Source organism: Caenorhabditis remanei, chromosome I (assembly GCF_010183535.1).
Source record: "Caenorhabditis remanei strain PX506 chromosome I, whole genome shotgun sequence".
NCBI classification, from domain to species: domain Eukaryota; kingdom Metazoa; phylum Nematoda; class Chromadorea; order Rhabditida; family Rhabditidae; genus Caenorhabditis; species Caenorhabditis remanei.
The window spans coordinates 40,323-59,655 of NC_071328.1; the positions used below are offsets into that span (position 1 = coordinate 40,323).

The 19,333-nt window shown below is 39.9% G+C and overlaps 4 protein-coding genes across 4 annotated transcripts; 1 reads left to right on the top strand and 3 right to left on the bottom strand.

Moving 5' to 3' along the window:
* Positions 1-6,361: 6,361 nt before the first annotated feature.
* On the bottom strand, positions 6,362-7,421 carry GCK72_000006 (uncharacterized protein; the record flags this gene model as incomplete). The annotated part of the gene is made up of 2 exons (XM_053722219.1): positions 6,362-6,714; positions 7,295-7,421. 2 exons carry the CDS (start codon positions 7,419-7,421, stop codon positions 6,362-6,364), a joined length of 480 nt encoding a protein of 159 aa, XP_053590864.1.
* A 2,212-nt stretch (positions 7,422-9,633) lies between these two features.
* Positions 9,634-12,343, bottom strand: GCK72_000007 (uncharacterized protein; the record flags this gene model as incomplete). Its single annotated transcript, XM_003100596.2, has 9 exons — positions 9,634-9,773; positions 10,362-10,502; positions 10,753-10,844; positions 10,914-11,017; positions 11,061-11,288; positions 11,365-11,445; positions 11,521-11,982; positions 12,109-12,208; positions 12,258-12,343. The coding sequence occupies 9 exons, from the start codon at positions 12,341-12,343 to the stop codon at positions 9,634-9,636; spliced, it is 1,434 nt and encodes a 477-aa protein (XP_003100644.2).
* Positions 12,344-15,762: 3,419 nt separating this feature from the next.
* Positions 15,763-17,149, top strand: GCK72_000008 (uncharacterized protein; the record flags this gene model as incomplete). Its single annotated transcript, XM_003100622.2, has 8 exons — positions 15,763-15,771; positions 15,881-15,949; positions 16,262-16,298; positions 16,378-16,458; positions 16,506-16,594; positions 16,645-16,904; positions 16,949-17,029; positions 17,077-17,149. 8 exons carry the CDS (start codon positions 15,763-15,765, stop codon positions 17,147-17,149), a joined length of 699 nt encoding a protein of 232 aa, XP_003100670.2.
* A 120-nt stretch (positions 17,150-17,269) lies between these two features.
* GCK72_000009 (uncharacterized protein) lies at positions 17,270-18,559 on the bottom strand (the record flags this gene model as incomplete). Its single annotated transcript, XM_003100632.2, has 6 exons — positions 17,270-17,434; positions 17,481-17,593; positions 17,647-17,886; positions 17,945-18,298; positions 18,357-18,472; positions 18,522-18,559. 6 exons carry the CDS (start codon positions 18,557-18,559, stop codon positions 17,270-17,272), a joined length of 1,026 nt encoding a protein of 341 aa, XP_003100680.2.
* Between the last annotated feature and the right edge of the window lie 774 nt (positions 18,560-19,333).

The following is a 19,333-nucleotide window of genomic DNA, read 5'->3' on the forward strand; positions in this document are numbered from 1 at the left end:
TAAGTTGTTCTATAAACACAAATCAACAGACAATGAATATTGTTCTCAATGCTGAACTATAGCAGCCTCCGCATGCTCGTAATATAATGATCCCTCTAGACGAGTCCAACTTTTTGGCAAGTTCGTCTGCAGTCTTGAAATTCGATACCCAAATGGAAGAACACGATTTAGAAGGCTAGTACCTTGACCGATGAATAGCCAGACTAAACTTCTCTTGTCTGATTCCATCGTCTTGCTATAACAATCGACACGAGAGACGTGTGATGTCAAGTGTGTGTACAAGACAACGATGATCCTAATTTCGTATCGTTCTAACCCCTTCCACTTTCCCATTGCAGTTCTCCCTTCTATTTTTTCTTCTCTTTTTCTTGTCGTTTTTGGATATTCACTTTGAATAACTCGCAGATAGGAAGGATATTTCATGCATATTTGAAGGGAATTGCGTGTGCGCGTGTGCCAAGCGCCACGGCTTTTTCGGTTAAAAGAAGAGAAAGGACCCTTCCTTTCTTCTCTTCGCTATTTCGGGTCCGAAGAAGAAAATACGCGGCAAAAAAAGAGAAGAGAAGAGACACAGATGATAGAATTGCGTGTCTCTCGGTGCAGCCTTTCCTTTTTTGACCAAGATTGGGCTCCGATGAGTTGTCGTCTCGCTAGTCGTCGCCGTTTTTTTTCAGAAAGAAGTTCGTCTTCTTTTTGCCATCTCCCCATGAATTAGGATCACCCTAGTGTTTGTGTGACTGATCCTCCTCGTTTTAGAATACTCTCTGGAAGTAGGCGGAGCCTAAACTCTGGAGCAATGAACGAGACAGTACAGATCATGAGAGATACTGAGAGAAACCTCCGTAGGGGTGGAGAGAAAGAAAGAAAAGAAGGGGGGTCCTCAAGACTCCGCCCAATTTCTCCATCCGCTCCGTCCGCTCTGTCTCTCTTCTCATACACCACACCCCTCTCCTCACCCGCCGGTCGCCGCCGCCCCGGGGTGGTTTCGTGTGGAGTGCGCCGTGTATTTGTGTATGTGTGTATGTGCCTGCGGAGAGGTCTGAAGGCTTGTCGCTTTTCGCAATGGGACGCATGGATGGAGAGAAGGGTCCCTTCACTCACTCACGTCTAACTTGTATAGGCCAGAGTGGTCCCTCCCTCGTTTCTTTCTCTTTCCCCTGGAACGAGCAGTCACATGCTTCTTCTTCTCCGGAGCAAGAGGGTCCCCTCTCCGTCCCTCTGGCACACACACATACATAGACATTCACTTGGTCCCTTCCATCTCTTCTCAGTCCCCCCACTTCTACCTTCTGCTATATATTTTTTTGGATGAATATTCCATACCATAGTATACGGAAAGCCCGTCAAAGTGGCTCGTGTTATGTTGAATCTTGAAGTAATCATATCACAGCCAGCTTTGATGTGCTTCCTGAAGTACTATCCTTTGTCACTTGTCATTCGAAACAGGTTGGTTTCTTCTTATGCAGAATCAGAGAAGCATTCAAATATTGAACCATTGGCACGAAACCTAGAATTAGCTGTGAAATTGAGACTCGTCTAGGTCGGATTGACTCAATTCCAGATTGATAGATATCAGATGTCGTACTGAAGCCCGGATGGGAGAACGGACGATTTCCAATTATTTCTGTGGCAAAAAGCAACTTCTTAAAGATTCTGAAGTTCAGTGCATTCTGCTATATCGTTACAAGACTACTCACATTCAGTTCAAGTCAACGATGCGTCTCCAGCAAATGCACTTTTAATCCGGAACTGAAGTCTTTGTAACTGGGAAATTGATTCTAATCTTGTGTGGAAAAGGAAGTCGTGAAGCGATGTTACACTCGATGTGTCCTCTTTTACTATATTCTGTCTGTAATTGTAAGACTAATGCATGACAATTCGCTTCACTCAATGCGGAAGGGTCTGAGGTAGATTTTAAGATGATCACTTCACCGAGTGACGCAAAAACTTTTGGATTATATTTTGTTGCCGAAACTTGCACTCTTAAACTACTAGTACACTGAACTAGCGGTGCTTCACGAAAAGAAGAAAATCCTTAAAAATTTCTGTGATAAACGTCGTCTTCGTGTGTTTCTTGATGGGATAAAAAGATTAATCCATTCTTACTGATATGACGGCATTGAGACACAAACGCACCCCTACAACGACGCTAAAAAGATGTTAAAACACGAAATTTTCAGAATATGGGGGGAGAGAAGAACTAAAAAGAAGAGAAAGAAGCCATAAAAGGGTACGAGGAGAGAAAGAGCTTTTTCAGGGTTTCGTCATTCATCATATTCATTGAATCCCCCATCAGAAAAAATTTGTAGATACATGTAGACGTGAAGTGTACTGAAAAAGTGCAGGAAATTGGGTTTTTTTCAGGCTCTCTGTCAAGTCATCTCCTATGATACAATTCATGACCGACGATGGATTTTCGACAATTTTCTGCCGCGGTTCAGTCAAATGCTCAAGGATCCAACAATGCACGTTAGGAAGGTAGGAGAGAGGATATTCAGATTTCAGATGAAAGAGTGAGGTTGGCGAACCGGAAATTCGAATCAATCATGAATTGCGAGGAATCTGAAATCAAAATAGTTAGAGAAGTGTGATGTTATAAGTGCAGTAAATGAGCAAAGAAGGGGAATTCAAATTTCAGAATGTATACGATTTTTAAGACTTTTAATAGCTATGGAAGCATACTTCGACCTGATTACTTGATCTAGAACTCATGACGAAATTTAGACGACGAAAATTGCAGTGGAAATATAACCAAGGCTGACGAGAATTTTAAACAGTTTCCACTAATAAATTCTGCAAAACCCGATTATCTGGAATCTGTTCATACTTTTACATACTTTGAGCTCCTAAACCAATTTCTGGAAATTTTAATCTCTTTATCTTTTGGCTAACAGCTAGATTAACTTTTGAATAAGCGAGAGAGCTAACCAACCGAATAAAATGAACATGAACTTTTTGGATTATTGATGCCTGGAGAAAATTTTCAAAATGTTCGGAAAACTTGTCTATTTCTCATATTTTTCAGTTTTACGGATTATGAAACCCTCAAAAAATACCAGCATTTTTATACTCAGAAACTAATGAAACTCACAAGATTAATACCTCAAAAAGTGCACTCACACCCCAATAATAACTCATTATAATCAGAACGACACTTGCTACTTGTAGGATACGAACTTGTAGGATACGCTTGATGCCAACTAAAAACACTCATTTTACTAACGAATCTCCGCTTTTTTGCAGAACAGAAATTCAAATGCCAATGCTAAATCTGGGGAACTATATATCTTACAGAGCGCACTGCACATTTTCGGAAACTTGGGAAACATGTTTGGACAGAAGTTCACCGAAGTGGTAGGGAGACTCCTTGAGTTCACTCTAAAACTGTTGCTCATTTTCAGTTTCTGGTCCCACATCTGATTACTTTATCTTGCGATATGACATGGGCGGTTCGGAAAGTGGCTTGTGAGGTATAGGTTCACAGAGACAGACCGACGGATATGCATAAATCAAAACTTTCAGATTTTCGTGAAGGTAGCTGAATGCGCGTCGAGTGATGTACGTGCGACAACTCTCTCGCCGCATTTTGTTCGCCTACTTAATGATCCGAATAAATGGGTCTCATTCATTGCCTATCAACAACTCGGTCCCTTCATTTCGCTGTTCGCCAATCCGGATATCACTGGAATTGACTATAAAAATGGACAGATTACTGTTCGCGAGATTTCAACAATTTCTGATGAAACAGAGATCAGTCCTCCGGATGTTCTCAGTGCGACGTTCTCTTCCGACTCGACGAATTCCGATGAGTATGGAGTGCTTCCTGAGAATACATGGCTTCCCGAAGCGGACTACAATGATGAATACGAGTATCAATTGGCGATGAACGAAACGACAGTTCAGAAGGAGACGATGGCAACGACGCCTGCAGCGAAGACAACCCCGAAAAGGGGAGAGAGAGTTATGGATAGGTATGTCTTAGAGTGATTATGTCGCTTATATCAAATGTCAACTCTTCAGCGTTATCTCCGGAATCAACAAAATGTTTGGCCCATTCGAACGTAACGCGCCGAAGACTAAAGATGTAGAGAAGATTGCTGCAACATTTTCAAGTCCCTCAAAACGGTCACCCTTATCGCTGCACAGTGCAGTCAGTTTGATGGATAAGTGGAGTAAGAGGAGTAATCCGAATAACCCACAGTAAGATTTGAACACAATTGTGAGATCACCAAAACTGTGATATTTCCAGACGGTTTCCGGTATTCGACTCTTCCTCATCATCGTCACCCAACTCTTCTTCCGAGCCCTCATCACCCAACAAACCGGATCCCAACATGATGTCTGCTGAGCAAGACAAAAAGGAGAACGGAGGAGGTGGAAGTGGAATTGCGGCAAAGTGCAATTCGACAGATGATTTAACAAAATTGGGATTGGAAGATGATGGTTCGTTTTGCATTTTGTTACTCGTCATTATTGACGACCAACGTAACATCTCTCATCCTAGACCCAATAGACACCCAAATTACCTAAAAACCGACGTGACGTATTTCTGTGAAATGTAGTAATGTTTAGATTCTCTCTTATGTTTGGTGGTGGTCTTGTTGCGTTTCCTTTTCTGATTTTTTCTAAACACATTTCATTCACCTTCCCGTTCAAATATTTCTCGTAAAATCTAGATTTTCCACTATCCTCCCTCTTTCTCTCTCCATCTCTCTTTACCATTAGCACACACATCACAACGGATTCTTTTGATTCAGTATCATCATCTGGAGCTCATGCCGCTGATGCTGATGCTGCTGCTGCTGACGGCGCGACATCATCTTCTGATTTGCCGCGGACGGCTAGCCCTCGTGGTCGTCGAATCGCGACGAACGCCTGGTCGAAATTAGACATCCGGCAGAAGTTGTTCCTCCGTAGACTAGGAGCACTTCCACCGACTTCTGTCACTTCTAAGAAGAAGGTGTTGAGTCCGAGACTATCACCGACCAGGTCATCGCCCAAATCGTTGTCGGCTAGAAAATTGGCGGCGCCATCTAAAGCGCCGACTATTTTTGATTTCGCGCCGCCACGGCAGATTAGTATATCTCCTGTTTCAAGTGTAGAACGATCAGATATGGATATCGACGAAGAAGGAGAGGATCAATTGAATACAATCGAGAGGAAGCAATGTATGTAGTCTCAAATCAACTCTATGTATTCAATGTTGTCAATTTTTGTGGCTTCTTTGTGCGTGTGTGTGTATCTCTTTGTATGCATGTTAGTACTCATTTTAAATGTTATGAGCAAATCCAATCTGAGATGGTGTAGCGCTAAAAATTAGTTTTAAAATGAGCAGAAGTTCACTGGATATTCTGAAAGTTCTGCAGTTAGGTATAACTCAGAGTTATCATTATTTTACAACTCCGACAATTCCTTAAACGTTATGATCCATGAAACCCTTCTCGAAATGTTTTTTTTCACTGATTATTTACCACGAATGACCGTATAGTTGCTTCCACATTCAGTGATTCTCTCTTATGTATATATTATGTGTCTAATTCTAACACTTTCATGTTGTTTGTCCCTGTTGCCTTGTTGATTTTCATTTTTTTGGTTTGCAGACACTAACTCACTAACATTTTGGATTTTCCTTGTATTTCTCATGCATTTCTATATCATTCATCATCTGCTTCAGGGCCAATAACATTTATTTTCCAATTTTCAGACATGGAGAATTCTCATTCCAAATTCCGACGACGTTTTGATGATGACGACGACAATGATTCAGATTCTGATGATGATTTTGATAAATCGTTCGTTGCCAACGAGGATGACGAATACGCAGATGACAACCCGTTGACGATAGAATGTCCAGTCAACACAGAATCTGTCTCAGCTGCTGACTCAACGAAACAAAAAGAGATGGTGTCGAATGAGTTCTCGTTGACGTATTGGTCATCAAACTATGCTATTTCGTACGTTACAAAATTCTCTTTAACAGCTTCGTAATATTTTCTAGTTGTCAAAAGCAATTCCAGAAGTTTGAAATGATTACTAATACACATGCATCTCTTATTAGACCCCTCTATCATCCAGAGAGAGGGACAGGTTTTCTCCCTCTCCTTATGCATTTCTTATTCACTTCGGTCGTCTTCTTGCAGGGCTATCGAGGATGAGCTCAAACCATTCGGATCGTCATCTTCTTTCACCAACTCACCAACTTCTAACAGTTATTTGGAGAGTCGTTTCGATGTGATGAAGTCACAGAGTCTCTCCCCGCGGCCACGTTCGCAATCATTCGGAGTTAATGGGTCACCGATTGCGTTGTCGCCGAGAAGGTATGTTTTTTGATAGTTTTATTTTAGAACAATTCCTCACCATTTTATAGTTCCAGAAAAGCAAACAGCACGTGCGAATCATCTTCCCCTCCAACAACAGCCCTGTTGGATGTGTCGAAAAGTGATGATTCGGTGGTTATGTTAAATACAGAAGAGAAAGAGCAACTCGGAATTCTTGATATTGACGAAATGAACATGTCGATCTCATCGAATTCATCGATACACGGGGAAGCCGCAATGACGGAAGACTCGGATATCAGTTTGACGTCACTCGAACAAGCAGCATTCCAACATGTTCCATCGGATCTTGTTGATTCATACATGAAAGTGATGGGGCCAATCGGCCATAATTCAAACAATGGCTCTGGTCCTGCTGGCATGGATCCATCCCTTTGTGCTGAAATTTATCGTCATTGTGCATTCAACTTCCCGGCGATCTGTTATACACTCGGACGTGCCGCGTGGCCACGCCTAAAGCTGGTATTCAGAAAGTTGGCGATGGATGAGCAGGCAAGAGTGAGACAGTCTATATCGTACTCGATTCACGCTGTAGCCAATATGTTGGGACAAGAGATTACTGATGAGGATTTGTTGCCAGTGTTCTATGATTTGAGGTAGCTAAACGGAAATTGTTTCAAAGCTAAAATACCTTCCCTGCTTTTCCAGAAACGATCAAAACCAAGATGTACGCAATGGAATATTACTGCATTTATACGAATTCGTGAAGTGTCTCTCAACGGAAAAGCGTGACGAAATGATCCTTTCCCTTCCACAATTCTTCCCGATTGGTGCTCAACCTGGAAATCAGACACATAATGGAGATTGGCGATCGAGATTCGAACTTATCTCGTAAGTTGATATATATTCAATAAAAAAGCCCATCAAGAAAAAGAACTGAATTCCAGACAACTCTCCAAGCTGTGCTCATTGTTCAGCATTCAAGATGTTAATCTCCACATGTCTGGAATTGCTCTCACCCTCGCTGATGATCGAGTTGCTGATGTTCGATGTGAAGCCGTGAAGCTGGTGTCCACCATTGTCGGCGCATTGGTTGCAGCCGAATGGGAAGAGATAAAAGTTAATCGGAATATTGATAGTGGACATATGGATGTGAAGAGTAAAAAGGAGAAGACTCAGAGTTTCTTATCCGAGCAATTCGTAGATGATATTGTTTCGAGTTTTGCGAAAACACAGAAGTGGACACGGAGGCAGACGTGAGTATTGAAACTTGGGACATATTTCAGGCAAATGAGATCGAAGATGATCTGGATACACGATAGAGCGAGAGAGAGAAAATCTATATCTACAGACTTTATTTCACACCAATATGAAAATTTGCAGATTCTGTTTTATCTGCGCGCAAATCCTCCGCGAGAAGCAATGCGATGGCATCCAATTCCGTTTCTTCTTCTCCGTTCCTCTTCAGCAACTCGTCACAGACAGTTTGTTATCTCTAGAACTCTTGCCAGGAATCAACGTCTTACTTCAGAAGTTCCCAATGTTCGTCTAGCCTCTTGTGAAGCGATGAGTGTCTGGCGGAAGACGCTGATTGCTGCAAGATCTCGTCAATCACCCGTCTCATCGCCGTCAGCCGAGTTTACCGCTTCAATCCGTCGTGACATTAATCTCGTTTCTGATATGATGGTGAAGTTGTCGAACGATTCGGACGTTGATTCTGCGTATTTGGCAAAGATATGCCAAGGATTAACTGATGATCAACAGCCGGTGGATGTGGAAGCAAGAACAACACGAATGAGAGAGCGAGAAGAGGCATACTTTGGAGATGTGATTCTAACAGACGCAGCTGGAAATACTGTTCGAATGGTTGGAAGTGTAGTCAAACAATTGGTATGTAATGAGATCTCTGTGCTTTGAAGAGTTTCAGAAGCTTGTTTTCAGATTAAACGTGGCCCAATTATTACACAAGAAGTGATTAATGTTCCAGTCGAAACCGCAAAAGAGGCGCCACTTCAGTCGATGGAGGAGTTTGACGATGAGATTCTGGTAATTCCTAGTCTAGCGCTCTCTCTCTCTAATGAAAGATAGGCGATATTACAGAACCAGGCTGAGAATATATCGACACCTCCAGAAATGTCAGTTGTCGTCGAACGAATCGCCCCGGCATCTGAAGAAAATGATCGAATGGAGGATGATCGAAATGAAGTTGATATGGAAATTGACGAGGAAAATGATGAACATCAAGTGACGGCAGTTGCTGTGGTGGAGGTATTGGAAAACAACAGGGCAGAAACGGAAGAGAAAAAAACGGAAGAAGTGGATGTTCCTATGGATCCAGCACCATCGGCACCAGAGGTACTGTAGCAAGGCAGTATCCTTATTTTTCCTAACTTCATTATACAGAGTCCAAAATCACCAAACGACGTACCATCTCCGTCATCCTCCTTCTCTTCTTCTCCTTCGACTCAATCGCCAACAGAATCAGAAGCCTAATCTCTCCTGTTTCATTGCAGTTTTTGGTGTTTAGTTTAGACAAGAATATTTTCCTCATTTCTTTCAATTTTCTTCCCCCTCACCCCTGTTACTCTCTTTTTCATATCTCCCCCCAAAATATTCCAATTTACCACATGTGGCCTTATCCTCCAACCTCTATTATCCTACATATGCTCACAATTAGACATTTTTCTATTTATTCGGTTCTTTCGATTAATTTTTTAATTAGATTTTCTATTAGGATTTTATGCGCTCATATAGACAAAGTGATCGCTGGTTCGATCAGGTTTTTCGTCTTTTTTCTAGGTTTCTTGTGTAATTTTCCTTTTTTATTTACTTCGCCCTTTTCCGGACGTATTGGACCAAATTAGGCGGTCCATTTCATGATATGTTTTATTAGAGTATCCCTATGTTTCCTTGAGAATTTTTTATTTATTATCCGATTCACCACCATTGAATATTCTTTTTTGTCTCTCTCCAATCACTCGGTTCATTCTTTTTCTGTTCCAAAAATTCACTTTTTTCTTCTAAAATGTGTTCCCTTCCGTCTTCACTCCCCCATTGACTTTTATAGACAACAAGTGCCTAATTTTCTCTTTTCCTCCTCTGATTTTTGTGGTATAATACATGTGAGTTCGTAAGTTCAGAGTATGTGATCCATTTGAATCAATGTTTTCAATTGATTTATTCATTCTTGTTACCAAGAGTGATTCCAAACTAATGAAAGTGTTTCAGGGTGGAAGAAATTGGCAAAAAGGGAAAGTGAAACAAAAAATATATTAGAAGTCGATAGATTTGGTGAAGTGTGCGATCATTTTATGTATCTGAAAATGGATTACTGTGGTTTCCCGTTTTCTCTCCCAACTCACTTAGACGCCCAATCGACTCGACCCGTATTCGTCAACTTGTTTGGTGACGTGGAATGATGATTATTCGTGTTGTTGGCACTGTATGAGTGATTATTGGCAGGCACCGTCTGTCTTGCTCCGAAGTTTGGGATGTAACCTGGAAGAAATGAAGAAGTTCGACGGAAATACTGATAGAGACGGAGAGAATGAGGAAAATGTGTAGAGAGACGAGAGGCGCAGAGGGTTTTCTCGCGCATACAAAAACGGTTAAAATATATCTCGGCGCGAAAAAACACTCTGTGTCTCTCGTCGATACTCTCTCGTTTACGATGGGGGTGCAGTTGTAAGAGGGGATGGACTGATCAATATTTTTATTCAGTTTTAGCTATTTATTTGGTTTGCATATCTATTTCATGTTTAAGGTGTTTTAAGGCGTTTTTAAGTCATCGGACTACTGTAATAGGGCTTGATTAATTTTCAAAAAGTCTCACGTATTCCCAATGGAACATATATTTTGTCGGATATCAGGGAAAAGTGAAAATCCTCTTGGAGGTGGGTCCAAAAATTAGGTTAAAGTTAATTACGTTAATTAGGATAAATCTGTTTGTTGCAGACTTTACGCCTTTTGCCCCTTTAATCATTGGATATTTAAAAACATGCCGCTCAAACAATAGGAACAGAACGAGAGTGAAAAATAGGAAAAAAGGGGGGAAAGAGTTTTAGAAGAGGGAACAAAACGACGAACCGTACGCATACTCGAACCTTGTCTGAACTGCCGTTCGACCCTCTTTCTTCGCACTGAATGATGTTGTTTTGGTTGTTCCGGTCAGTCCATTGTTGGTCATTATTTGATTCTGATGGGCAGATGTGTCTTTTGATACTTGACCTGAAAAATGAACGGAAATGAAAAAGAAATGGATAGAGCAGGTAGCAGATAGTGGTCAAAAAACGTTGCCCAAGACAAGCAGACGAATAAAGTCAAAAATAGAAACCATCAGGCTGAATTTATTTCTTCACTTTTACAATTTCACATCAAAATTACAGTAAGATAGCTGCAAACGTGCGTCCACACAATTTCAATCACTTTTTACCCAACATTTGCTTCAAACATTTTTTAGCTTTCAGTTTAACAGTACCGGGGACATATTTGCTTTTTGAGAGATAAATTTCCTTAGCTGTCGGTTTCGCTTCGTTGGTTTTCGCAGGAGCCAGTGGTTTAGTGTCGGATCTGGAAATTTATAGTTTAGGTACAAAACAATACTATTTCCTCGGTTTTTGAGTCTTAATATCAACTTACTTTTCAAATAGTGTATCCTTCAGTGGTAGATTCCGGTTTGCATGACGTTCGATGATTTTAGTTGGTTGTTGAGGGGACACATTTTCAGAACCAACGTATTCTTTCTGAAATAATTTTTCTCAATGAATTCACTTCAAAAAGACGTACCTTTGCCGCTTTTGCCGTCATCGCCTTTGTATCACTCTTGACAGACGCAGCACTCGTCTTTCTGATACTTCCAGGCGCCGGTTGACTCACAACCGGTGCTCCCAATTTCTCAGCAACTTGGAAATATTTGTAACGAAGACTTTGATTAGCGTTTGGTCGTTTCTCTGGGTTCCATAACATCATATCCATCATTAATTTCATTCCTTCTTTACTTATCGTGTTGACAACCTGCAAGGCAACATGGAATTACAGTTAATATTGATTTTTAGTTTTCAAAAAAACTGATAACTCGGACAATGCTCACCTGTTCCATAGGAGTAGCGACGACTTGTTGGAAACGGAAGTTCATAGCAGAGGCTAGTTGGTAACCTTCCGTCCACTCGTCCTAAAAACAGTTATATTAGGATTCTGTGTATTTTATCTTAAATCAATCACATCACTTTTTTTTAAATTTGCTCACCTTATTCGGCGTGCCTAGTATCGAAATAATCTTGAACAACTGATCCATTTCTGATGTACCCGGGAAAAGCGGTCGAAGCATATACAACTCTGCCATAATACATCCCAACGCCCAAATATCGATTGGTGAATTATAAGAAGTCGATCTGAGAAGAATTTCCGGCGCCCGGTACCATCTTGTCGACACGTAATCGGTATACGGAGGTTTTGAACGAATCTCTCTGGCTAGCCCGAAATCCGCAATTTTGACGAGCTCAGTTCCGTTGCACATTATATTCTCTGGTTTCATGTCTCGATGGAAGAATCCATTTTTGTGCATGAATGACAGTCCTTGCAGAACTTGATAGATTATGTTACGGATTACTGATTCAGGAAAATATCGGTCACGATCTTTCATCAGTTCGTACAGGTTTTCTTGCATAAACTCGAAAACGAAATAGAGAATGTCGTTTTCACGGATCACCTGAAAACGTTTTTTGTTACTTTTCCCAACTTTTTTTTTCAAAAATCCAACTTTTCCACTATACTAATAGTTATAATATTAAATTGAAACACAAGTCCAACCTAATCAAATCCAATTGTACCTTACCTCTCTTAACTTAATAATATTTGGATGATTGAGTTTTTTCAATGACTTCACTTCTCGTAGACTCATAGCCTCCTCCCAACTGTAGAACTTCTTTTTCATTCTGAAGATATCTTGATATTACGATACTAAATAATCTATGTCAGACTAACCTTTTAATTGCAACTCTGTCTCCCGTATCAATTTTTTTGGCCAACATTACTTCTCCAAACGTTCCATCACCTAACCGTTTTGTCATCAGATATCTGTAAAAAATAACATATTTTCTAGTCCAGCATCCACAATAATAACAATCATCTTATCACGTGAGCTGCTATGTATGAGTGTTCCCGGAAATGAGAAAAAAAACGAATGTATGTCTAGATATTGCGGAATATTCGGAGAACTATAGTAGAGGATGTGGGGGAATGTATAGATTGAAAAAATTAAAGTTTAGGTTTGGTCTCTCATTTTTGTCGACAAATTATCCTACAGAAAATCGAATTGAGGTTGCACTATAAAGACCAGGAACCATTTTATACACTTTTCACCTGGCGTGTACTAAGTGGATCAAACTTTCACCTGGGAATCAGTACATAGATAACTAGTAACTAAAAAACCATATACAGACAAAACATATTAAGAACTTACCGATCAGCAAGTTTCACGGCTGATGACATCTCTTCTTTCTCGAATTTCTTGGTATTCTAATTTTGGAGACCCGTTTTCAGCTGAAAAAACACCGAATAAATTTCAGGAGGAAACCCGGGAAAAATAAGGAAAAAACAGGAGATATTTCTAAAGAACCAGGAACAGTTATTGAACGGATAGAGGCATTGAGGAGGAAAATGTGGTGGTCGGAATAGAAAAAGAGAGAAGAGAAGCTGAACGAGTAGAAGTGGAGAAGCGAGGAGTTGTCGATGGAGAAGAAGAAGAAGAGGCGACGAGTCTTTCGTGTCTATGGTAACCAAGCAGGCGGGAAAGAGGGAGGGGGCTCCGCTAGAAATGAAGGGAAGAATGATGAAGCAGTTGGAGAGAGAGAAGGAGAATGTAGTGGTAAGTAGATTTGACTTTGAAACGAGGGAATGAAGAGGTAATTAGGAAGAAGGTGGTCAGAAGTATTTTAAGGCTTTGTTGCAATTACCCGGATCCCTCAGAATCAAAGTTAATTTTTAAATTTATGTCTTTTTATTTGGATTAAATAAAACCGGTATGTTACAGTAAGATGTCAGGAAACCTTCAAACAGTTTAAATGCAGAAAACGAGCTTGTTTTCAACGTACTCGTTCCTCTCTCTATCTCTTCCTCGCTCCAAAAATAAAGCTCAGATTGAGCCCCACAGGTGAGCACATGTCCAAGTTGGTGCCCTTTCACGGAGTAATTAAAAGTAAGAGAGACTAAGGATACGAGGGGAAAAAGAGAAGATGAAGGTGAGTTGAGAGGAAGAAGTAAGAGAAAAAAGGATGACAGGTTGTCTCTTTTACTTGTTTTCGATATTCACATATGTGAGAGGGAGAAAAAGAGGAACAGCTTCGAGATATGAATGGAATTGTAGGCGACGAAAACACTATGAGTAATCCAATCGGAAAATAGTAATGTGGGTGGTCAATTAGTCAAGCTTTAAAAATAACTTGTGATTTTCCTGAAAGTATTATATTTTCTTTAAAAGGGATGTAAAAAAAAAGAAAATCTGCGTTCGGGGGGAATCGAACCCCCGTCGAATGCTTGGAAGGCATCCATGCTGACCATTACACCACGAACGCGACGGGGAAGAAATAAGAAGAAGAAAGAAACATGATTTCTTTTATGATTTCCTTATATCGCTTCTCCGTCCACTATGTCGTACAGAAGACAATGCATAAATTCGTTTATGTGTTATAACTATGCGAAAAATCGGGAGGCGTCCCTCTATTCTCTCTCACTTCTTCCATGCAGATTTGCCGCGTTCGTGGTGTCACAGGTGAACCGCGATGGATCCTATATGTGAAAGTGTGCATATAGCGTCCTATATGTGTCCCCAAATGAAACGTGGACCGCGCGTGTGGCGTATATGTGCTGTCGTCTTTTCCTTGTACTGGCCGCGCGTGCATCCATATAGTATCCATATACGTTCCATATATGGTCCATATTTGAGCCTAGCGGCCGGCCGCCGCAACGACGCTCCGGAATTACACGTGGGCGTGTTGTTTACCGTAAATCTACGCGACATTATTTTTTATAAGTCCGGGCCCATTTTCTCCGTTTCTCGAAGTTTTTCAGCGAATTTCTTAATTGTTTTTGCTGAAAACAGATAATGGCAAACTTCAAAAGTAAAAATAAAAAATTTAAATTTGCGGAAATTTATTTTTTCAATAGAAAACTTGTCGTTTTCTCAAGTAACTTTGGGATATACTTTATGTTGAGAAGTTCGATACTTGTGTTTTTCTTTACTTCGGTATGATAAGAAATCATATTTTTCAGGTGGATTTAAAGGTAAGAAAATAAGCAGTTGTCATACCGAAGTAAAGTCAAAATACAAGACTTCGAATTTCATCGGCGGGTTTTTTTTTCAGAGTTCAAAGAAAAGCTTGAGCATAAATGACTGTTTATAACCGCCAATCTAATTTTTTATTTTTATATGAAATCCTGTGTGGTTTTCAATTTTTCACGAAATATTGCTATTATCTGTTAAAAAATGAAGAACTTTGAGAAAAAACGGAGAAAATGTACAAGTCCGAGAAATGGAAAGTGAACAAGTTGGAAAAAGGAAAAGTAAAACAACATTATAGCATTACATAACAATCACAACAATGAATTAGGCCTTTCTAGTGTTTCATACAGAATAATCAACCAAATACGGTTGGTAGAATTAATGCTGATGTGCTATCCATATACGATCCATATGCGCCACACGCTTTTCGGCCGACCGCGCGTGGATCCATATGGACACATATAGGACACAACCCTGATTCTTTCTAGCTGCATATACGCCACCGCGCGATCACATATAGGATCCATCGCGGTTCACCTGTGGTAATGGTCAGCATGGATGCCTTCCAAGCATTCGACGGGGGTTCGATTCCCCCCGAACGCAGATTGACTTTTGTCTTTTGGAAATTTCAAAGTAAACTGGGTTTCTCCAATCAATTTTATTCATCAATTTTGAAGACCATTCTTATATAGAAAACGCGTGTGGGCGCTGTCTGTGGATTTGTCTGTCCCTCTTTCAGGATGGCCGCAGTTTATTTTTATTACCAAAAATACAAATTATCATCAAAAATGTTATCACGTGAACTCGAGTGGTGTAGCCGCGAGAAAATGCGCCGAAGGCGCGTCAGCCCAACCAGGTAAATTCAGTTTCTATCTCTTGCTTTCCGTGGAAACAGTTGGTCAGTCTCACCGAATATCAGAAATCTTCCAAAATTAATATTTATTGGTTTTTTACAACGAAAAAGTACAAGTTCAGTCATCAAATCTTTGTGTTCACATCTTTCATCTTGTTTCACTTCCGCATTACATGTCCTCTAAACAACTGACATCTGACCAAGATGTCTCTCGTGAAGTTTCATCTTGACATTTCTTGTTTCTCAATCTTCTTTTCTGTCATTTTTTAAAACTTTTCTTTTTTTGTGACATGTTTTAATTAATTATTTTATCTTTTTCAGAGTCTTCCAAGAAGACTAGCCAACAGTTGTTCAAAATGATGGGAGTAAGTTTCCTATTCCAATCGAAAATAATGATTTTGGAAAACTATTCAAAAAGTTTGCTGTTTGCAAAAAAAAACTTTTAGTTTCATAAATTAGTGTCAAATTTTAAAGGTGAATGTAACTGGAGAAATCGGAGACATGTTGACTATGTGCACACCGGAGAACGATATGGTCATGACGGTGAGTACTCCACCAGACAATGATGCGAGGGGTATGCAAAAACGCTCCATGGTCAAACAAACAAATATTTTCATTCACGTTGAATATGGGAAACGCGAAAATTTTGTGGAAATTGAAAATGTTCCCAATCCAAAAACAGAACTTGTTGTTTATCATTCTGTTCTACGAAGAATTTTTCAAAAACCGGCTCTCATCGTTATTTGCAGATTTTCTTTGCCCCCTAAACCTCTTTTCTGGACAAACACCGTCAGTTCGGCTTGTGCTGTTTTTATTTCTGAATCTCATTTTTATTTCTATTTTTTCTTTTTTCAGTACACGCCAATGACAAAAAAGAACGTGGTTGTTACGGGTAAGTAAATTTCCATTTGTTTTCTTTTTAAAACCTTTTTTGGAAAAGTGAAAATACTACACAGGGTTTACTTATACAGGTTTTGGTCCATTTCGTGGTTTCGAAGAAGAGAACCCATCATCTTTAATTATAGATGAACTGAAAGCAACTGGAATTGATGGTAATATTTTTTAAAATTTCTTATTTTAAAAGCTCATTCGTTTTCAGGTGTCAACCTCGAACTTCATAAAATCACAGTAGCCTATGAAGACGTTAGCAAGCGGGTTCCGGAACTTTGGAATGAGCACAATCCTGATGTACGTGTGAGACGTCTTAGCAACCCCCACTCAAATCATATTTTCTCTAGCTAGTAATCCATCTCGGAGCTCATCCTGTCCCAAAAACCATCAAGTACGAACAACAAGCGTTTTCTGACGGTTACTGTAGTAACGACGTGAATGGATGCACTCCAGAAGGCAACCGTACCACTTGTGCCAGTCAGGATCAAATTTTGAAATCTTGTATCAATTGTGATGAGCTCGCCAGGAATGTTACCGAGATTTGTGGTTTGGATGGAGAGACAAAGCATGGAGGATTATGTGTGAAGAAGTCGGAAGACCCGGGGAGGTAAGGGAACTTGAAATAATGAGAGACTATCAGATATATTTAAGATACCTCTGTGGCTTTTCCTACTTCTTGTCTCTCCACCAGGATTGCTCAAAGTCCCTCTTCATTCACGTGCCCGCTTTTGAGTGAGTTCAATAAAATGACAACTTTTTGACACATTTGACAAATTCAGAGGAGAATGTACGAAAGAAGCTGTTGCCGAAGTAATCCGCGAGACCATCAAGTCAATTTTGGGAATTTTCTAGAATAATTGAAAACCAGTATGTGATAAGTAATTTTGGGTATTAAAAATTTTCAAAATATTATTTTAGTAACAACCTAATACGGTTTTATTAAATAACCCAAATCAACAACAATAAATTCTTCTAATGCTTCTTCTGGTTGCATTTGTCAAAATGCTGGGTCCAAAACTCGAATGCCTTTCTTGGCATCTCATAGTTTGCCATTTCTCTGATGTGTTGCTTGCGGAATAAGTGGTGAATGGCGTGTGATGGACAGGCCGGGAGAATGTTACATATATGGCAGCGGATCTGATTAGATATGTGTAGGGATAAAGAGATCAAAATGAAAGAGTACCTTTTTGGAGTCAGTTTGTTTCAGAAAATCGAAGTGTTCGTCATCCGATGCCTTCCAATCTTTCATAGGGAATGCTGATTTTAGCTTTTTCATCTCATCGACGACGTCGTCACCTAAGGAAAACAATATTTTCAAATGATGAGATAGACAATCATTCTATACAAACCGGTAATCATATCCCCCTTCTTTGATTTTTTCTTTGGAACGTAGAACAAAGGGAATTTTGGTTCGGATTGTTCTGACTCAGTATCCGACGTTTGTTTGATTCTGTCCAATTTATTTGGATAAGTGACTCGATTCCAAATTGACGATTTCTGTGCTACTGGAATCGATTTAGCCAATCTATCTAACCGTTGTTTCCAGAGTGCTGATTTTAGCTTTTTCATCTCATCGACGACGTCGTCACCTAAGAAAAAATGTTTTCAAATTATGAGATAGACAGTGATATAGTATTCTATACTAACCGGTAATCATATCCCCCTTCTTTGATTTGTTTGGAACGCACAACTTTGGTTCGAATTGTTCTGCCTCCGTATCCGACGTTTGTTCGACGTCTGACGTCCGACGGACTTTGTCCGATTGATTTGGATAAGTGACTTGATTCCGAATCGATGATTTCTTTGATACTGGAATCGTTTTAGCTGGTCTATGGTAAACTTGAATCCGTTGTTCAGTCTTTTTGTCATTTGGGAGAGCTGAGTTTTGGCTGCTGGCAAAAGACGTTTTGGGTGTGCTGTTTTCCTTGTTCTCCACAGAGGAGAAGAAACGTGGGACTCTTCTGAATGGGTATTCCTCCTCATACGTTTTGACCAAGGTACCTGAAACAAGAGGATTGTATTGGAGTGAAATTTAGTACATAATTAGATCGAAACTCACCAACTGTATACGTCTCACACGATCCGTTTCCTCCAATTTCGAAAATCCGAATTTTGTCATCTGACTCGACTAGTCCACGCGCATACCAAGATTCCAGATCATCTAGGAGAATGTATCTGAAATTTAGTTTTGTTTCAAATATTGATCAAACTTGGCTGAGCTCACCCATCATTGTGTTTGTAGATAGCCTTGCCTGAAACCATCGCTGCTAGTTGTTGTGAAATCTGAAAACAGGAATATTCGCTGATTTTTTTAGGATGCCAGTAGAAAGACAAACTGAAATCAAACGGATCAAATAGAAAATAAAAGAGATAAAACTTATCAAAAGGGAAAATATATATGTATAACAAAAAGGAAAGGAAGGTATAATTCAAAAACAAAAAGAGGAAGAGGCAAATCAAAAAGCGACGATAAAAGAGTAGTAGCAACAAAATCAAGAAAAAATTGACCTGTTTGTTTAGACACAAAAATCTCTGTTCCTTCGCGGTAAGTAATACTCGAAAAAAGAACAAAACACAAATTTTGATCTACCCTCACAAAAATACAATTTGAAGAAAGGTCAACAATTTTGAAGGGAGGCGCGAAAACCATATTACTCCTCAAATAAGAATATTCCGCGAGAAGTCGACATTTTTCTCGATTTTCCAAAGATGGGCCCATTTTGGGGGCCATGAGTTAGTTGCAGATACGGCAGTGTGTCTTATCTTATCATTTGGGCTCTCCTTAACACAAATGTTCAACAAATGGAGCTTATCATAAACTATTTAGATGTAATGAATTTGTCGTTTCCAATTCAGCCGTTGAAGGACGCGGCTGCTTTTGAAAATTGTGACGTTCACGGCCAACTTCTCCTAGAGTTCTGTCAACCGTGGTTTTTCAATCTATCAGAATTAATTGTTTTTTCAGTAAAAAATTGTTCCATGTCACGGTTTCCCATTTTCTAAAATAGACAACTGCAGGTCTAAAACTTTATTTCT